Consider the following 20,461-nt stretch of genomic DNA (forward strand, 5'->3'; position numbering starts at 1 on the left):
CGGGGAATCATTCTAACACGATCACCTTTCAGCATCCACTTTTCACGCGCCGTTTGTCTCCATAAGTCATCATCATCTTCTCATCTACGCCCAACCGACAGTGGTGGTTTCCATTAATGTGGCCTCTCGTCATGATCGCAGGCGACCGAGACTGTTCGGCCCAGACGGCACACCTTCGCACCATTCGTTCTCGTCACCTTTCGTCACCATCCTAAAGCAGCTCAAAGGAGAAAAGTGTAGCTCTCCCTCCACCAAGGATAACACCTTTTGGGGAGGCAACGGGATGGATGGGCCCGGGAGGGGAGGGGTTTTGGGTGGCTTACGTGTGGATGCCACATCTTCACGTTTCTTTTTAATTGCCACATTCATAAATCTTAATCTGTCAACGAAAATTTTTCAATCCTCCTAGGTGGAGCTTCATCCTTCCCCTTTCTGAGGTCACCGCGTGAAGAGAGGTGCCGGCGTCAGCTCTCTGTTTGGATGTGTGAGTGCGCTTCTTCGTGTGGCCCGTCATAAATCTTACTCGAATTTTTCGAGCCACAGTAAAATTATGCTGGGCTCTCCTTCTTCCCCCTCCCCGCGATAATGTTGTGGAGTAAGTGTGGGAGGTGGGTTGGGAAAAGGGCAGTACGCCCGCAATGGAACGCGAAGATGAGTGGTTAAGAAGGCATGGAGGTCGAGAGCTTGCGCGCTTGCGTCGCCTTTTAGCTTAAAAAGAACGGCTCCACCGTCCCACGATGTGTTCGGTTGGGTGTGTTACGTTTTATTTTCCACCGTTCGTACATACACGCCGACGCTCTCCGGCTCCGTTGCGAGAGTCCCGTTTCCCGCGGGAAGATTCCCCGTCTTCGCTGGTATTTAGTTCCTTTTAAACATGATGTATTTTTTCTCGCTCTTCTCCGTCGTTCTATGTGTGCCTGCATTTACCACCGTTTCTTCTTCGTTTTGCCCAACTGCGTCCCACACGTGGGACGAGCGGCTGCGGCGGCGGCGGCACACTGTTGTGTGTGAGCGGCCGTGCGGGCGCGCGCCCTCGATTGAACAGTGCACCGTAATAATAATCTTTATCATCATCATTAACCAACTCGTCACGATTTCAAATGGTTAACTTTGTTTGCTTCTATACTCTAACCACTCTTTGTCGCTTTTTCTTCGTTCGTTTCAGGTTTGAGGCGATCTGTCGCTCGAATATGCTGCCAACAACAACGGTGCTTCGCCGAAGAAGCGACACGAGCAAAGGGAAACGCTACATCGTTGTGGTTTTTTTTGTATTGACTAAGAAAAAACAGTCCGAGAAGCAAGAGGACCTTCCATCCCACAGTATTGACTGCTCCAAGTACACCCACACACCCCCTGCTCGGCGTAGGTAATTGCACCACAATTCCCGTGTGCGATCGCGTTATTCATGATCCGTACTGCGAGCCCAAGCCGAGAGCTCACACACATTCCTCGCTACACTGGAACGTTGGATTGTGGGAGACTTTTATTGCCTGGTTGGCTGGCTGGCTAGCAAACAGACGGAAGGGGCCACTAAGTACGCGACGATTTGGCCGAGGAATGCCAAGCCCGAAAGGACTGGTGGGAACTGAGCGACGAGCCTCGGTGCAGCTAAATGTGTGTAAAATACGCAAAGGAAAGCTTTCGCGTAAACACGTTCTGTTGCTGTGCTGGAGTGAGCAGAGAGTCCTTGAGAAAGTGGCAATGCAGCCAGCTTCGGTACGATTGGGTGTAGTTGGACAGGTAGAATGATCCCGAAATCGCGGTGACAAGCGACCAAAAAGGGGCACGAAAACGACGCAACAGAACCATCGTCAGCGGCAGCCGCATGCAGCAGCAACAGCACCAGACCTAAATGGCCAGGCGAGAGCTAAATTGTCAAAAAGGCAAAAGAAGCTATTTGCTTGGTTCGTGGTAAAACGTGTGTAGTTACCCCCCCACTCCCTTCTCCCACGAAAAAAAGGAAGGAAATAAATGAAAAACGGAAAGTGGGCAAGCAAAAAGGTAAAAGTAATCGAAAAAGATCATTAAACAAAGGAGAAGCAAAAAAAAAACAAAAACGGAACAAAAAAGGGACGAAAAAAACACACAAGAGCCGAGGGAGGTAAATTGAGCGAAGATGAAAAGGAAACAGGATAAAACCGGCACAATGAAATGGGTCGAAGTGTGTGTGTGTGTGTGTGTCGCGCCGGATCCCGGGCGAGTACGTGCCGGTTCGGTTGGGGAAGGACACAAGTTTAATTAAACGTTTGTGTTTACCTTCGTTTTGCTTGGTTGTTAAAATATCCTCACCCTTTTTTATCTCCCCTCTCACTCTCTTCATCTGCCCTTTTAGCCTACAGCGCAAGGAGTCCAGAAGCACGAAAGTGAAGCTTTTGCGTAAGTGAAGTGCAAGTGTTGTGTGTGTGTGCGTGTGGGAGGGCGAAGTGGCGCGCGCGGAGTGTTGTAGGTGTTTATTAGTAAAGTGGTGCGTTGCGTGCGTGTGTGTAGGTGCAGGGCGCGCATGGAAGTGTAGCAAGGGGTTGGTGTGTAGAGGGTGAACGTAAGCGCGGCGTGTTTCGAAAGGAAAGCTTGCAGCACAACATATTATTTCAAAAAAAAAAAAAAAAAAAATCATACCATATCGAGCTATTGTGTGCGGTGCAGGGTGTCGGTTCTTATGTGTGTGTGTGAGTCGTGAAAATTTGGTTTCGACTCGGAAAGCGCCCTCGACTCCTCACACCGACAAAAAAACAACCGCAAGCGGAAGGTACTGGCCACAGGATGGCGGTGAGCAACATCGTGTGCGAGTGGTTGCGCGCCCTCGGGCTGGGCCAGTACGCGGAAAGCTTCCTCGACAATGGGTACGACGATCTGGAGATCTGCAAGCAGGTCGGCGATCCCGATCTGGACGCGATCGGCGTACAGAATCCGGCCCACCGGAGCAAGCTGCTCAAGAGCGTGCGGCTGCTGCGCGAGAAGGGTGCGGCCAGCGTCTACTTTCAGCTGAACGACCCGAAATCGCTGCTCTCCGACAACAGTGACAGTCTGGAGCGGGACAGCTCGCCGCTGATGCTGAGCGAGCTGGAGGCGCTGCTGCAGGAGCAGCTCAAGGCGGACGGCGTTTGTCTGACGGCACATCCGTACTCGACACCGGTAAGTGTGCCATTTTCTTGCTGCCGGGGCGGGACAGGTTCGCTGGACTTTGTGTGGGCACGGTGGACAGAGTTTTTAGAAGTTAAACATCATTTTCATTCCACTTTAGTAGCTAAAAGTCTTGGAACGGTTGTACCCCGTTATAGGGTGGATGGGTACGGTAATTGTACTCGATTACGAAAGTCCTAGATGGAGGCGAGCGAAACTTTTCTAATTTCAAACGAACGTAACGAATTTTTCCACTTCACCATCGCTTCTGCTGGAAGAGGAGAGGCGAGTAGTTGAGTGCAGCTGAAGTTATTTTCCAATGTTTTCCAATTTTTTGAACACTGCGTGAATGGGTTGCGTTTGAGTTTAAGAAGAAAGGTCTTCAGCATGAATTTCATGTTCTTTGTTCTGTCGGCTAAGGATGTTCATTTTGTTTTTCCTATATCTCTCAGCAGTAACATGGCATTGGTTTTGAAGCAAGCATTTTCACTTTCTTTTTACATATTTTAAAATTTGATTTCAATCTTAGTCATGTTGCAAAATATTGAAACATTGAAAGGTAATGTTTAATACCTATTTCAAGAAGTTCATTTTATTGGAATAATCGCTGCATATGTGGGCATATTATGAGTCATACAACTTGATATGGGACCGGCGAGTCTTGGAACTTAGTTCAATAATATTTAATTACTCCGTGGTACTTTGATTTGAATTCTTAATTCAAATCCAAATAACTTTACACGCCTGGGGTTGCTAACGCATGTTTTCGTAGCCATAATATTCAAACAACAAAAAGGGCTCTGTTTGAATAGCAATAATAAATGCACTCACCGGTGGAATAATTGTTTTCGGTGAGTCCATGTTTTAATTGCACACGAGCAGAAAACTTTCCGTTTTTGTGTCGGGCGTCTTACTGCACACGACTTTTCAATGAACGAGCCACGTTCCGTACGTCATGACACTATCTGCTCTAACCCGTTGCATGATGGGATTGTTTGGTGGATAAAGTTTCCCCCCTCTCCTCTCCACTGCAACTCTGAGTTTGACCGTCTGAGGTCCTAAGTGGGCACTAAGCCAAGCACTGGGAGTTTGTATGTGTGATTGGATAAAACTCACGCAAAAACAGCAGCAAGCTTGAGTTTTTCATGTATCTAAAATTTTATGAGTCTCGTGATGGAAAAATAGCGATTCGTTCACCACAAACGTGTATGACGCTCGGTTGCCACCGGGAGGAGAGAGCGAGATAGAACGCATGGTTCCGGGGAAAGGGTGCAAAGGTCATTGGGGGCGGTGGGCAAAATTATGGATACACTTGGCATCACATGAAGGTGTAGTAGAGAGCAAACATGATCCTATTTATGGGCAAAGTTGCACTACTCGTAAATGGGTTTGGAATAAGTTTTTTATTACGTCATTACCATCGTCTTTACACAGCACACAGCGCGTTATCCTTCGTTGGCTGTGGCATCTGGAAAAGCAGAGAAGGAGTGGGGGCATGTCGACTAGCTAGCTGCATTAGCATAATCCGCATCACGCTCACACATCGCTGCTCCCTGCCCTTAGGATTTCTCGGGATATGATTATTCCGTTTGCGTTCGCATCGTTGTCAACAGTTTCGTGTGTATGCGGGTGTGTGTGTGTGTAGTGGCGACCAAATTAGTTGCCCAGTGCTTTCGTGCTGGCATGCCGTTTTGATGTGCGTCACGGCCACCCAACATAAAAGCTTTGATGTGTGGGAGTTTGCAGAGCATTTGTAACGCAAGCTCGCGCAGCAATGGCCCGGCTCCGAGCAGGCAACTTCGGTAAAGGTAATTTTCATTGCTAATGTACCGACCGGTCCGTGGCAGATGATGGTTGTTTCGGGTTCGACAAAAGAAAACCAGCCCTTGAACCACTCCTCAGATGTTTGCTAGTGTGCAAGTGCGGTCGTATACTTTGGGCAATGGAGGAAAAGCGATGAAAATGTGATAGGAAGATGTGAGGCGCGTCGTTTGCCAATTTAGGAGAAGATCCTGAAGCTCTTCACTATCCCCTTTTGCCCTCAAAAAGCTCTTTCAAACGATCCGAGCAGGCCTTTCCATCTTGAGCCGTCTCGCGTAGAATTGTGTATCTCTTAAGAAATTCAAACGCTTGCCCGGTTGTGTACTGGCACACAGCGCAAGTTGTACTAAAATGCAATAAAACGTAATTTACGATTGGAGTTCGGTTCGGTTGAGGTTTTTTCGGAAGGTAGTAGTGACTGAATGTGTGTGCTGTTTTTTTCTTGTTATGCCTGTTTTTGGGGGCTTTTCATGTGACTTTCACACAGCTCCCCGTGGCCTGGAGGGGTTTTGCCAAGACTGTTTTTCCTCCAGACTGAGATACCCTTTTCGGTGGCTTTTGCATTTTTGTACGTACTCGGGGGATAACAGTCAAGCAGCATGCCGCTGACCTGAAACATACGGTGGTAGGGCCCGGTGGTTGTCGGTTGGCACCTGCAGGCAAAAGCGCAAAAAAAAAAAAATGCCACGAAGAAAAGGAAACTGGAGCAACAACAAAAAACACAGACCTGTAAAAGTAAAACGTAAACGCGCGCCATCGTGCAAAAAGGGTTCGTGGCGGGGAGTGGGAAAGCACAACGATAGGAGGGCGCATCTTCTTTTCTCAACCCTCGGCCCTTGGCCAAGTACTATCGTGCAAACGCAAAACTAACATGGCATGGGGAGGATGGGCGGCTGGTTGGACGGAAAGCGACAGAGGCTCGCAAACGATTTTGGCGGGGCCAGAGAATCATAAAAATAAATCAACGAAGACTGCAACTTTTGCGACTCCTGCGGCGGGGTCTGTGACTTTTATATTTGGTTTTCCGGTTTCCACCACCATCACAGCCACACCGATTGGCCGCTCGTACCTGACGCAAAGGGCCCACCCCTGGAGGGCGTTCGTGATGGAAGTACATGCCTTGGCGCTCCCGGCTTCCTCTTCCGAAACTCTTGGAGTTTCTTCTCGCTTCTTCCGCGTGTGTGTGTACGGAACTGAGCTGCTGTGCATTTGCTTGGGTGGCTTTTGGGCAATGTGCTGCGGTGCCTCTGGCTCGGATAGCTCCACTCCACCACTGTAGACGCCGAGGAACAACTAGTAACAGGTCGGAGTCGTATAAAACAAAGCGCCGCGTGAGGGAAAGAGATAAAGATCGGAGAGAAAGCGAGAAAGAAGCAAGAACTGATACCATTTTCGCTAATAATCGTACACGAGGTTTTCCACATGCGGTGTACAGTACGATCGGATGTGGTCCATTTACCCGATGCAATGGAATGGGCGATATTTTACAAAAGTAGTGCCATTATTCCGTCGCAGGTGTGCCCGGAGAGATGGCTACGGCTGAGTGCGGGTTGGTAGCGAGTTTGAAATGGTTATTGCAAATCGATAGCGGCGGCAAAACGCATCGGAACGATGGACCGAAGCAATTCCGGTGCGGTAAGTAATTCATTAGCGATGTAGTGAGCGTACTCGTGTTGGTATTATTTTCGCCCGATGGGAAGTTTATATTTACTGCTTGAGGGTTTTTTTTGCTCTAAGTTAGTTCCATGCTACTATTTCTAAAGAGAAAATGGAATTAAGGTTATTTCTGTTCAATGGCATCAACTAGAGTGCATGTATACTCATGGAGAGCCTGTTATTTAATGAGAACAGGGTTTTCAGGACAACAATATCACTTGTTTTTGAAATATTCTTACATTATTACTTGATATCACAATCGCTGCCTACAATTTGGCACATGGTGCTATGAACTGCAATCATCATTTGACAAGCAATCATACTCTTGTAGATTTGAACAGAGCATTACAAGATTTTTTTTTTGATTATTTTTGAATTTCTGCGCTGAAAACACCCAACATACTTGTAAGAACATCTTTCACCTAGCTATCATTAGGTCAATATCTGAAATTCCTTTCAGCTGAAATTGCAAGAACATCCTCAAGCTGTTATTAGGTCCAATAGCTTAAAAAATAATAATACGTTTATTATCTGTTATTTGAGTAGCTGGAGTGTAATATCTGGAAAGCTGGAGTGTAATATCATGTACTGCGAATAACAAATGAAGTGCGAACGTTTTCTGACCCTTGAACCAACAGCTGTTGTTGGTATGCTACTATTTTTGCGATTATTATTCTAGAAACCCTTTGTTTACTTAATATTGTTGTGTCCTCAATCTCGCTGCAGTAGTTCTAGCGCAGCTCAACCATCCAAAACTGTGCCAACGCTCTTGGCCTGTGTTGGGCCTAATCTAATAAACTCCCGTCACAGCTGGGACGACGACGGTCGTGTTGTGCGTTACTCACTGTCACTATTTATTGCGCGAACGCAGCGGTAGCTGAGCAGCAAGCAGGCCCTGGCGGGTGTAAAGTGAGCATCAATTTCGCATGCTTATCAGTGGCTGCGTGCATATGCTTGTCCTCGACCCATGCGACCCTTGCGGAGTCGCCGATCGTGTCGGAGCGGACGAGCGCGCGCTAAAGAAAAGGAAAAAAAGTTTGCCACCGAGAAGCGGAAGGTTATCGCAATGTCAGCTCGCAAAACCTTACGCTTTAGTTAAAACACACCACTGGCGGGACATCCTTCCTCCGACATCGATTTGCGATGGCAAGAAGCAGATCTTCGTGTAGCTGCCGATCTTTGTGGCGCCGATGGAGTTTCCTTGTCTTTTTTTTATATTTACCAACCGAGAAGACAGTGGAGAGCACGGCGTTGAAATTAATAATTACGCCCAGTTGGAAGGGGGGGCACTAGAGCAGCTGGTTGTAGCGGGTGGGAGGTTTTTTAATAACAAAATACCCCAAAAATATGGTCTTCGGAGGAGCACGTTAGGTTTGGTGGTACAGAAACAGCTGGTGCGTCGGAGGAATTGCAAAACACATGCGGCAAAACAGGGAAGGCAGGTTATGGCGGGGATGATCCTATCGAAATTGGGATAAAACTTTGCGAGCTCAAGAACAGTCCGTGGAGCGTAGGATGCTAAAGTCCCGCGTGATGTAACTATGGGTAGCGGTCTCCCCAAAAAAACAAAAAAAAAAAAACGACGAAAAAAGGTCATCCCACTTTGTCCCAGCAACAGAGCCGCTGTGAGAACTGGGAGTCCTTTTTCTTTGGGATCGGAGACCGAGATAGGGCCCTTTTGTCGGTCTGAGCTCCCGGTGGGAGGAAATCGATATGTTAATTTGAATGCCGGCCTCTCGGGTGAGGATCGGAGTCGGGCCGGGGAGACTTTTTTGTTGCTGTTTGGTGTATTGGTTTTGGTCGTTTACGTGAAGCGGGAGGAAAAAAAAGGTATGACAATTTTCAAACATGATCCTCAACGGGCGGTTTATGTGTGAGTGTGTGTGTGTGTGTGTGGTTGCGGACCGATGTCATAAGAAAACCTGGGCTCATTTATCTTTGCCGAAACCACCGTTCCCACGGTAATGGATGATGGCGCTCGTCAACTTTTTTGATCTGATCTGCTTTCCCTTTGGTGGTTCGTTTTTTGGACGTTGCGTCAGATACCGGCAACGACAACAGGTCCTTGGCCGACTATGTTTCATTTACCTGGCAGGCGGGGAGGCGCCTCACCATAAAATCAGCCCCAGCACGCGGTCGACCGGACGAGCTGCTGGGTTGGGCAGCTGGCGAGGGCAATAATCTTTTGCAGTGGTCCTGGTGCAGGTTTTGGAGTAGCAGTGGCGTTTTTTTCGATCTGTCTCTTTCTCGCTCGTCATTTTGGAACGGGTCTGAAGCCTTGCCTTTTGTGTATCCTTGGCACTGCTGTTGCTGGACGGATTCGTTCGTTTGTTTATCCGCTGTTTTTGTCCGTGTTCCTTCCGTGGACGATGCGGTGGAAATAATTTGATTCTCCTCGGTGCTCCCGGGCATGGAAGGAGTGGGAGGTTGATGCGGGCTGCGGAAGTTTCGATTAGCCGGGTGGAACATTGAGCGAGCGAGCTGGTAAAGCGACCTTCCTGGCAAGAAGATCCATCAGTAAGCTGATGGAGCGGAGGAGACACACCCAGACAGCAGATATAAGCTGGGCACGACGGTAGCCAGCATAATCATGTACCAGCCTCCTCCCGTGCAAGAGATGAAAGAGCTTTTCCAGTCGAACCGCTTTTCTTTCCAATCGCTGCGGATCCCCTACCTCTACCCTCGCCCATGCGGCTCATTTGGCGGAGGGATCGGAGGAGGATTTTGCTCTCTTGAATAAAGCGTTTCTCTTTGAACTTTGACCGCACCACCATCGTGTTTTGAGTGCGGGTAAGGTATGGTGGGGGGATTTGGTTGAAGCGTAACTGGAGTCCGTATTGAGCAGCTCCGCTTTGCTCGGGTGTATGTGTGTGTGGGAAGGTGGATAAATATTTCAATCAATTTCATCTGTTTTTCCGTCCCCTGCCACACGCCGCGCTTCGGCCAATAAAATCATCAAATCGGTGCAATTAAATTTTAATCAAACGCAAACCACCCACTCCGTCCGCCACCATTTGACGCTCAGGCCGTCCGTTGTGTCTATTTGGTGGGGAAAGATTGTTTTATCGTTAAATAGAAATCAATTTCGCGTCGGATGATATTCGATAGTCGGCGTGGCGTGATTTTGGAGCAGCAGTACCGTGGAGCAATTAGTGCGAAGGTGTGTCTGTGTGTATGTAGAATTTACTTTTTTGTGTGCAAACTACCAGCCACTCGAACTATTGCACACTGGCCGCTTCGCTAATTAAATGATTTGTTTTCGTATGGTGGTACGAGAAGCCTTTGGAATGAAATTGACCAAACATAAGGGTCGAGAGGGTGGTGGTGGCAGGGAGTGCGACACAAACTCACTTCATTAATCCTGCCTACTGAAGGCGGTAGTGGGGTTTGTTTGCTTACTTTTATAATTGCTCGTAAAGTCGAGTTTATGTTGGATTTGGTTGGTTTTGTTAGCTCTGTTGTGAGGTTGTATTTGGAAGTTGTTCAGCTTTTTTCTTCACCGTAGATTTACCTATCTCTCATTCACTTTGAAACTCACAAAAAAAAACCGAACCGAAAAGTTCCTAGCTGCTCGTCTCGGAAGTCTGCTTGTCATCGTTCGTTCAGAAAAACGTACACATCGGCATTAGATAATTTGCTTAATTGGATTCAATTTCGGAACTGGATTCTTTTTCTGCAGCTTTCTTGTGCTGCTTCTCTCTTGAAGTAGGATTCCTGCACATTTTCTGAACTCTTGGGTTTCTCGATGTACTGAGTGTGCAGAAAAAGCTCGCGAGGCTGCCGAACAGGATAGGATTGCAAAGTGAGGGAGTAGGAAAAAAAACTTTGCTTCACCGCACAGTGAACTCATTTTGCCGAACGTCAGGTACGGGTTTGTTTAAACTGAATGCCGGTAAAATGCGCGAATAAATTTTTGTGTGTTTTTTTCGAAGTTAATTTAATTATTTCGCTGAACAAATCAACGCCAAGCAATTTGGTGAGTTCTCACTCGGGACGGAAAGTTGGAAGGAATCGAGTGGATGTTAGTCGGATGTTTATCGATCTATAAATATGTATCGCTTTATCCACTTTCCATAACATACATATCCTTTTTAGTTATATTTTCTGTTTTGTAATATTTTATTTCCTTTCTATTTATTTTAAACGACACATTTGTGGTGCTTTTTAGTGCAGCATTACTCGCCATCAGGTTTCTTGCCTTGGTGTTCGTTTGTTTGATTTTTCACGGTCACCTACAGCCGCTGGTAAAGCACGCCGCTTTCCCGGGCGGCGGAACATCATTGTCCTCTCTTTAGCCTCGTAGCCAGCTGGCAACGGGGAATCGGAAATCTCTGTATAATGAACCAAAAAGGGCCATAAATTGTAGCACAACGTGTTGTCGTGCATTTGTTGTGGCCTTGGTCGCCCTCACGTTGCCCTTCGGAAGGGTCGGGCAGATGGCAGCCGCTTCTCGTCACCCCCGGGCGAGTGTGAAATTTCCGGTCTTTTTTGCGTCTTCTTTTTTCTCGTTGCAATTGCTCGTCCTTCCTCGCCGGACCGACAATGAGTTGAGTAGTTGACAATGGGACATCTTCCTCGTTGCATTTTCAGCGAACATATTGCATTTTACAGGCCTGCTGTGTTGCTATGTGTTTGTAGTAGATGGAACAGGGCGCCTGCGATACCTGCCCAAAAATTAAAGCGACATCCTTAGGCCCGTCCATTAGGGCAGCGATATGTGTGTGTTAGTATGTTTCTGTACATTTAGTCGGTATATCGATGTCACAGAGCAGCATGCTGCCTTCATATGATTGGTGCATTTGTCGCCAGTGTCGTCCCACAGCTGTGTGTTTGGGTCGGCTAATCGGCTTTTGCCGATGTGTACGCACACGCACCCACAGTACGCAGTGAAGGCAAAACAAAAAGACGGAACACATGAAGCCCGAACGCAGGCTGATGTGTGTAATACGCACGTGTTGAAGAAATGGACGTTTGCGATCGCATTACCACCAAGCTTTGTTGTACGAATTTGTAGCTGGTTTGTAGCTGCAGTGGTGGAGCTACACTTGATGAGAGTACTACTGGTACCGTGCGCTACAGCTAGCTTTGTTGTTGGCGGTTTGCTCCGGCCAGTTGGATGGGTGGACGTTGCACGGTAGTATCAGCTTTTATGTGGTCAAATTATAGCTGTTCTGTTTTGTGCGGCGCAATTTTCACGCTGCAGTGATTATGAACAGGCCAGCATTGCATCTATTGTGGTTGCCGCTCTTATCGCTGGCGAATGATGTGGAATTGATGTGGTGGAAATAATTAATTAAATTGTGTATCGCCCAATGCATGCTAATGGATGTTTTATTCCCGGAACGCTAATGCTTATGTATTGCCTTTTAGCGGATTTGGCAACGAGCTCAAGTCGTAAAGCTTCGGGGCTGCGGTTTAGCTAACAAAGTACCGAGACACGGGAGTAAACCATGGAACTGTTCCATCTCTCATCGCAGTAAGATAAAAGCGAAAGGAAACGATGCGGATGCGAACAATTTAATCAAATGCCATCGCTAGCGCTTTAGCTAAATTGTTTTTGGGCAAGATTTTGTTTCCGGGTGTTATTATTTTGTGATTTAATTTTGTCTCTTTTCGGCGAAGACTGGGCAGGTTTTTTCATCTTCAGCTTCGGTTTGCTGCAGGCCAGATTTTATGAGGTGGAAAATGGAAGAGAAAATTTTATGCCTTGTTGCTCTCACTCCCATCTGTCAGCGCACTCGCACGCTCTTGACATCCGTCATCGGTTGGGTGGCTTTCGAAAAGGGCACATCGGGATGGCCTTGTTTCGCCCTGCCTCGGCTCCGGCACCGCGCGAGAGATAACACATGACACATGATTAAATGAATGAAAAAAAAAGGGAAAAGGTTCTAAGAAATAACTTCTGACAGATTTGCACTGGTACGCACGGCTCGATAGTGATGGGACACCGGGTATGGGGTTTGAATGAGCGGACGACGAACGAATCAGTGCTAAAGAGGCGTCGTGGGATTTGTGGAACGATTAATCATAATTATCACTTTGGGGCACGCTCTGGGGGGCACGTTTGGTGTGCTTTCACTGTGTAGATGCTTTGCAGAACGGGGGAACCACGAGTGCCGTAGCGAGAAGGGACGACGGGGTGGGACCACTTTTGGCCTCGGGAGTAATTTCAATTTATCATGACAGTCGCTACGTTGCGGATTCGGTAGAGAGGATAGGGAAAAGATGGTAAAGAAAACGGCAAGTGGTGCGAATCGATATGACGGCCTAACCTGACAGCTATTTATTAAATTGAAAGGAAATGTTAAAGGGAAACAGTAAACTGTGACAAACGAATTACTAGGTGGAGAAAGTAGACGCTTTGGATGAAGCGGCGAACGGTCGTTTCGGGAAAGGAAATTCAAGAAATGGTCCTAAACGAAAAAAAGTAGATAGAAGCTTTTATTGCCTATCAATAAAAAAACTATTTGCTTTGTTTTATAACTTTCGGCGTTCACAGCTTACAGTCAACTTTATAGTTGGTGTATATTGTGCAAACTGTATGTTTTATGTATGTGCAGCTTTTTATACGCAGCTGTACGCCTAATGTCAGTAAAACATTTTAACGAGCTGATCCTCCCTCCCCAACCGAATAGTGACAATGGCTAAATCAAGGAAGACATGTGGTGGTACTGTGGAATTTCGTCTGGCCGAGCCCGGTTCCCCCGAGCACCGAATGTGCACGTTCCACTTGATCGATGTTTAATGTGCCACCAAAACGGCTGCTAATTACAACCAGCGACAGACATTCCATTTCGCGCCAGGCTGCAGCGGGCAAGCTGCATATGGGCTGCACTGGGATGTTATTAGTGCGCGACTGTCTTTAGCTGCAGCTCGCTTGTTGGCATGGGAGGTATGGCACACCGCGATCTGTGCTTCTTACTGGTTTTTTTTGTCGCCCGGGATGATACTGCCCTCATCAATCTTTCCCCTTCCCTTAGCCGGCAGTCAAGCAAAGGAAAAAAAACACACACACCCGTACACGTTGGAGAAGGCAAACACACCACACGGCGTCACACGGTTCTAAGCTATAATAATCACTGCGCTCTCTCATTGTGCTTAATTAGCCAGTTAAATTTATTGTTAATTACCATTGTTGCAGCATAATTTTCCATTATTTTATTGCCGTCGAAATCGAGGAAATGGGCTGAGCGAAAGGGATGGAAGGCGTCCTTGCTGGAGGGGTGGTACAAATGTTTGAAGTCGAGTTTTAAGACTAGCGGGGCTTGTTGGCTTGTTTCGAAGGGGAAAGAGCGCACAATGGTACTTGCCACCCGGGTGTCCTCCAACAGGGAAACGGCACACAAACTAACGGCTGTCGATTGGGCAACCGGTGGCACACAATTAAGCACACCCATCGTCGAGCCCATTCTTCCTCCGGTTCTTCCTCCCTCTGGGCCGGAACATATCTCTGTCCGTGCACCGGAAACGGTACGACGGCGATGTTGTTTCTGGAGGATGCTGTGGATCGAGCGAGAAGTCATCATCCTTTCGGCGCACTGTGCGTTGAAGATGGGTTGGGGTAGAAGTACAAGGCAAAATGAAAGACCTCTGGTAGGAGTCTGGTGTTCGTAATTGGTGTTTCGAGGGTGACCGAAAACTGCCACAGTAGGACACGCGGTGGTAAACGTAAGCCCCCCGCGCGCGTCTTAGCGTCTTTAATTAGACAGAATTGGATGGTAATCGGTTCTCCATTTACTCGCGTAGCGCCGACGCCATTCCGGGATGACTTATGTAATGTCGTCGACGGGGCCTGCCCCCGTCCGGCTTTGTGTCCGGGAATTGGTTGGCTCAGTTCACTAACCTTCCATTTAACGGTCCAAAGGATGGCAGGAAGGAAGGAAAGATTGTTGTGTTCGGTAACACGAAATTGCTTAATCGTCTGTTTAGATTGTGTGTTGAACTGGCAGAACATTGGATGATGCAAAATTGTGTGTAATTTTCCGCCTAATGGTAGAGGAAGTGGTAATGCGTCGCTCGAAATGCGCGAATGGTATTTAACTTAATTGAATGGCAAGTTAAAATAATTATGATAAAATCAGTCGATCTGTAAAGCGAGAAACTTTTAGAATAATAACTTCAATGCCTAAAATACTTCCCAATCGTTTTACATTTCATCGTAGTGATGGAATGTGCAACATGCGGGATTGGTCCCAAAACAACAATCTCCCCCCCAAGACGGTACCAATAGCACTGGTAAATGAGTGCGCAAACATATGAGTCCGCTGCATGCACAGATAATCGGTTGTTCGCGCATGTTTGAAGGCTTTTCGAAATTCCATTCCGAAGTGGTGGAGTGGGGTTCGGTGTCGAGGGAACGACTGAAACATTCCATCGCTCGGTTCCTCGCTTCACGGTTGCTCCGCCTGGCAAAGGGCTGCACGCGGATGTACAAGACTGTACCAGTTCTGCATTTGGAGTTCCCCCGTCGTACAAGAAGCACTGGCAGAGCCCGGCTGGTTGCTGCATCGGAGATTAAAACCAAACTCTTGGCGCTCCTCCTCCTACTTCTTCCGCCCCCTCTCTCTCTGCAGTAACTGTAAAAACAAAACTTTCGAAATTTAAATTCTTTTCCCGCAAATATTTTGATTTGTTCACGTAGCCCACCACTATTCCCGTCGTGCCGCCACCCTGCTGCCTGGGAGCTTGGTAGGGATGGCAAAAGGGAAGCCAAACTGTTGCCTAGCGAAGATTGAAATGAATGGAATTCGTCGTCAAAAAAGTGCTGGGTACCGTGCACTGCTCGGCCGCTCCGCGAGAGAGCTGTCTAGCCACGAGCACCGAAAATACTGCCGGACGGATGCAAAGGAAGGCAAACAATAACAAAAAAAAAAGTCCAAATGTCCTCGTGTGGCGTAGTGGCGAAGATGGCGGTGGTGGGGGAGATGGCATTTCTCATCTGCATTAATTTTCGTTAATTGATTTAAGCTGTTATTTTATCACTTGTTCGTTCCGACGGGTGGAGCTCCCTTGTTGGAAATACAAAATCGCTGCACCACCATTCTCTGGTGCCACCACCGTTGTCTTTGTCTGGGTAAAACGAGTTCTGTTCAGCCAGATGCCGGTAAGAATGCGTGCGCCCTTCTTGTGCGTGCTGCCCTTTTTCATTGCCTTGTTGAAAATGGCTCCTTTTCGGGAGGGTTTCGGGAATGTGCCACACACCCAGAGACAACTCTCGCCACACTTGGCCACAATCAATCAAACAAAAACAAAAGGCCAGACAGGGGAATGGTGTGGAGCACGTGACACGGGTAGCACCCCATCCCTCTCAATCGGCAGTTATCTCAGGAGTTGGTAAAACTGGAACACGTTTTTACAACGACTTCCACTGCACGTGAATCCGCTTGGAGGGGGTGAAGTGACGGTGCCACAGCGTGTGTCAGGTGGATGGGAATAGCAAAGAAAAGGTCAGAAAAGTCGAAAAAGCGCCCTCCCCCCATTCCAAAACTTCCTTTCGTTTTGTACCGGGGGCGGCCGTGGAAGGCGGTGAGTTAGTTTCGGTCGTAAAAACTCGCACCCACACACACACACACACCCTCCCGGGGCTGGTGGTTTGGTGGTGTGGGAATCGGGAAAAAGACAATCCAACTAGGAAACTAATTAATTGCCGCGTCGACCCGAGCAGACGCAGGTTTCGCGGCGGTGGTGGCGTTGGGTGGTGAGTGTGTGGTGCGTACGTCTTACGTTTCAGTTTCGGCTCATTGTTAATTACCCGAAATAGACAAATTACTTGTCAGTTTTGTGGTGTTTTCGGTGTGTGTGAGTGTGCGCCACCAGCAGTACCACCAGTTTGCTCCATCACCGTGTTCCAGCCGACGGGGAAGGGAGATTTTTCGACCATTTCTTACCACATGTGTGAGTGTTTGTGTGTGAGGGTACGGCTGCTGTGGATCTTGCAGAAAGTTTTTCGGAGTAAGCGACAGGGTTCGCAGATGCTGCCCGGGAATGTCTTAATTTATGGTGCCTGCTTGGGTTTGGCACCTCTTTCAGACCGCCAGTGTGTCACGCATTTTCGCCACCCAGATTTATCCGCGATGATCCTTTCATCCTCACGCATGAATGCATGCGAATGCGGGAGTTTAATTTGGAATATCAGTTTTATTGCGTTTATTAGCGCGCTGTCTGGCTGTTGTGAAGCTGGGTGTTTTGTGCATTAGGGTAAATCACAACCCGTGGAATTAGCTGCAGAGTAAGGTTTTTCGAAGGATTTGTGCTATTTTGGTGCGTTTAATTTTTCTCATCTCTTCTCATCTTTGGAGGTATAGTGTTTACAAGGATCTAGACGCAAGAGAGCAAGCCTTGCATGTTTCGTTTCATCGACGTACGGTTTTCGGTGTTCGGCAAGGTCGTTTTGCATGATGGATCAATGACGGCTTTTCCCTCCGACTTCGGTCAGACTATCGATTGGTTTTTTGTTTGCGCTGGACGGACGAAGGCTTTTCTGCCAAACTGGCAGGAATAAGCTGGGGTGCGCAAAGATTGTTCCAAGTTGTTCCGTCTCGATGGGCGCCTACAGACAAGCGCACAAAAACAAACATCAAATCACGATGGAAGAGGGAGTGTACGTGTTTATGTACGTGTGTGTGTGGTAAAACCTTCCATCGTTGGACTTTGTGCCCTTAATGCCATGCCCTTCTTGTTTTATGGTTGGTTCGATGTTTTTATTTTGACTGCCGGTGGTTGTTTAGCCCGTCGTGTTTGTGCGTGGGGAAATTGCCTCGAAAGGATCACTGTACGGGAAAGTACGAGGATTACACACGGAATCAGTGGAGTTAAAAAAATGAGGAATAAAAAAAAAAACCTAGCGAGCAGAGCAAAACCTTTTCCGTTTGGCAAATGTGCGTTGAAAATCACGCAATATCGGGGCCCATAATCTAGCGAAAAAGGATACGGAAAGGGACACTCGATGCAAAAACCTCGAAACGATGAGCCACTTTATGCGTTGTACGAAAACAAGCTTAACAATGCTAAGCCGAGTCGTTGGAAGGGAAATCAAAGCAAACCCCGTAGCATCGGTGCGTGAACCGTGGAAGTTACAGAGGGTAGGGAAAATAAAGTGGAAGGATAAGGTCAAACGATAAGGCGTCCGACAGCCACCCACTATGATGGACGAGATCTTTCGGCGGTAGAAGGAGCTATTCGCTGAATAGGGATGCCTTACCGAAGTAAAAGTTTAAACGATGACGTTTCTGTATCATGCTGCAGGAATTCGATTGGCCATAAATTGTTTGAAGCTTTTCCGATGGGATAACTAAATATTGTCTTAATGGAGTTTCACCTTCTGATACTTATAAAAGATACCGATAACCTCCAGGACAAGACAGCCTGACCTTTTGGAATGACATTTCTCTTCGATATTGATCCAACATATTTACGGTTTATGGCATAAAACGGCGGCGTAACGTATTTCCCAAGAAAGGCCATCTCACCGTCTGTGTTGTTCATTTTTGGAGACAATCGGTCATCCGAGCAGCGGTAAGTAAATTGAATGGCATTATAGTTGCGTTTGTTATAATCCCGGATGATCATTTATCATACACCCACCCGAGGTGACGGCACACACACACACACACGCATACGCAGACATGTGTTGTGGGCAGCGGTCTACAAATCTATCCGCTTTAATCCACAGCCTGCGGGCGTGTAGCTCGTGTCCAAATAACTGCATACTGCGACGGCCGCGCTCCGCAGCGGGAGGGCTACATATCATGCTGTTCGCTGGAGAATTGACGACGCCATCACTGGACGGCAACGGTCGCTTCTCGCTGCATAATTCTCCCATTAATAAACTGCAGATGTGTCTGCAATTAGGCCCGACGGCTAGTGAATAGCAGCCGATTGTGCGAATGTATATCGCGCCCGGAGTACTGGCTCCCACGCAAATGATGCACTTGCTGTCATTAAATTAACGATCAATGTGTCATCGTTGTACGCTTGCGATCTGAGGACTTTCCCTTGTGGCACGGCTGTATGCGTTCTGTCGGTGAGAAGCAGCTTTCCCACAGCAAAGCATAACATCATTCCATCGTGAAGGAATCGGCACTCTCTGACATCGGACGCACGTTGTTGGGGTTTCCTCTTTCCTTTCGTCCATTATTATGAGTCCTTCTAGTAATCCCTACGGAGAAAGCAACTGGAAGCGGGGAGGTCGAACAAATTTGCCCTCGGAAAAATGTGTCCGGCAGGAATATTTATGACACGGTCAGTAGAGCCCGGGATACTGGTTTGGTGAGGAAAAATCGTGTTCGTGCGGAAGAAAAGTGCAGCGTCATAGTGTTGATGGGCGATTCTGTGTACTACCACTACTACTACTTCTACGACTGCTGTTGATGATGATGATAATGATGATGGCAATGAGTATCACAAATATTGCCAACATTTTATGAAGAGTCATGCTGCCATGAGTAAGCATTTTCCGAATCAATGTCCCGGAGCGCGCAAGGACGACGGTTTGAGGTAATGTTCCGGAACCCGGAGGAGTACACAACATCTCGCCGAAGCGGGGTTGGGTGGTGCTGCAGAGCCGAGGGGAATGTCCTGTGCCGAATTTACCTGTTCGATAAATCTCCGGGCCGATGGTGTTAGGCACGTCCTGTCGATAGCAGCCGGCAAATCCGCTTTTGCGGAAGCAGCAAAGGGAAATCAGCAAAATGTTCTCTCATGGTGTGTGCAGCGCAAGAAAACAATGCGGCCTTAGTGTAGTGTTCGCAACCGAAGCAACAGGAGGCTTATGAATAAGAAATGAACTAACTGTGCTTGGGGTTGGATGTGGTGTGTACGTGGTTGTTTGGTGGCTTTTGGGCTGTTTGGATAATTTTCTTGCAGTGAAAGCAATTGGTTGTGAGTGATTATGAAATTATAAGAAAGCACGTGCTATGGCCGTTTAGCATTGTTTTGGCAATAGAATTGATAAGAGGATTATTGTTGGTATTTTATTGAGTGTGAAAGATATTGAAGCTCAAATGTTGAAAAGGTTAAACATTTGCAAGCTACGATTATTTCTCACACTATATTGAAGTTATAGATGTTCTGGTATTAAGACATTATAGTGCGAATGATTGTTACCTCCTGTGCTTATTAGCACAGTTTTTTAACAAACATAAAGCTGAGCTAAAAAGTTGTCTGTAGTTTATTTACTGCCTTCTAGATAGTTTTAGTTGCAAAAGAATCTACAACAATTATATCTTAATAGCTAAGCTAAAAACTAAGAATCAATAACAGGAATAGCAATAGGAATAATGAAGTTACGAAATATGACAGTATGTGGACTGTTAATTGACGAAGCTCGAGGAGATGTTACTTTAATAAAAGTATAATATTATACATATAAAATTTTGAATTATTTTATTTTGAATGTTGTCATTAATATACTAATGAAGTACATTAATTTGGAACAATTACGGTTTATTTTTAGTGGATTATTTAAATTTTTAGTAATATCAGTGTGAAGCAAGAATGAAAAAGATACACAAATTTACTATGTTTTCTGGTCAAAGTGACGAAATTGGTGGCTGTAACAACGTCGAATAGGATTGGTTAACACTGTATGCCAGAGAGACTCGAATTAATGTATCTTTTTCAGATCAATCAATAGTTATTTGCTTTGAAGTAAAGAAAAAAATCCCAATGAGCAGGGTTGAAAAAAAACCCAATTAACGTAGCATAGGCAATTCTGTATTGTTTTTTAGTGGTAGTAAAATCATGATAGTTATAAAAAAATGCCATTGCAAACTCATTTTGTGGGCGTAATTAAAATGGAAATCCCTTCTAAGTAGGAAGAATGGCAATGTAAGGGGAGTGCATCCCAAATCGAACGAGAGGGGCG

General features: G+C 46.8%; 1 protein-coding gene across 6 annotated transcripts in view; it reads left to right on the plus strand.

Annotated features, from left to right (window-relative positions):
• LOC1273929 (heat shock protein DDB_G0288861) overlaps positions 1-20,461 on the plus strand; it is a 132,046-nt gene that overhangs the window by 15,168 nt on the left and 96,417 nt on the right. For 5 of the 6 annotated variants that reach the window (XM_061640578.1, XM_061640576.1, XM_061640575.1 and 2 more), the window contains exon 2: positions 2,333-3,132. In XM_061640578.1, coding sequence (XP_061496562.1) covers positions 2,761-3,132 — 372 coding nt within the window. In that variant the 5' untranslated portion in view covers positions 2,333-2,760. Of the gene's footprint in view, positions 1-1,165; positions 1,615-2,332; positions 3,133-20,461 lie in introns of all 6 variants that reach the window. The other variant, XM_061640577.1, reaches the window with a different exon arrangement.

Source organism: Anopheles gambiae, chromosome 2 (assembly GCF_943734735.2).
Source record: "Anopheles gambiae chromosome 2, idAnoGambNW_F1_1, whole genome shotgun sequence".
Taxonomy (NCBI): Eukaryota; Metazoa; Arthropoda; class Insecta; order Diptera; family Culicidae; genus Anopheles; species Anopheles gambiae.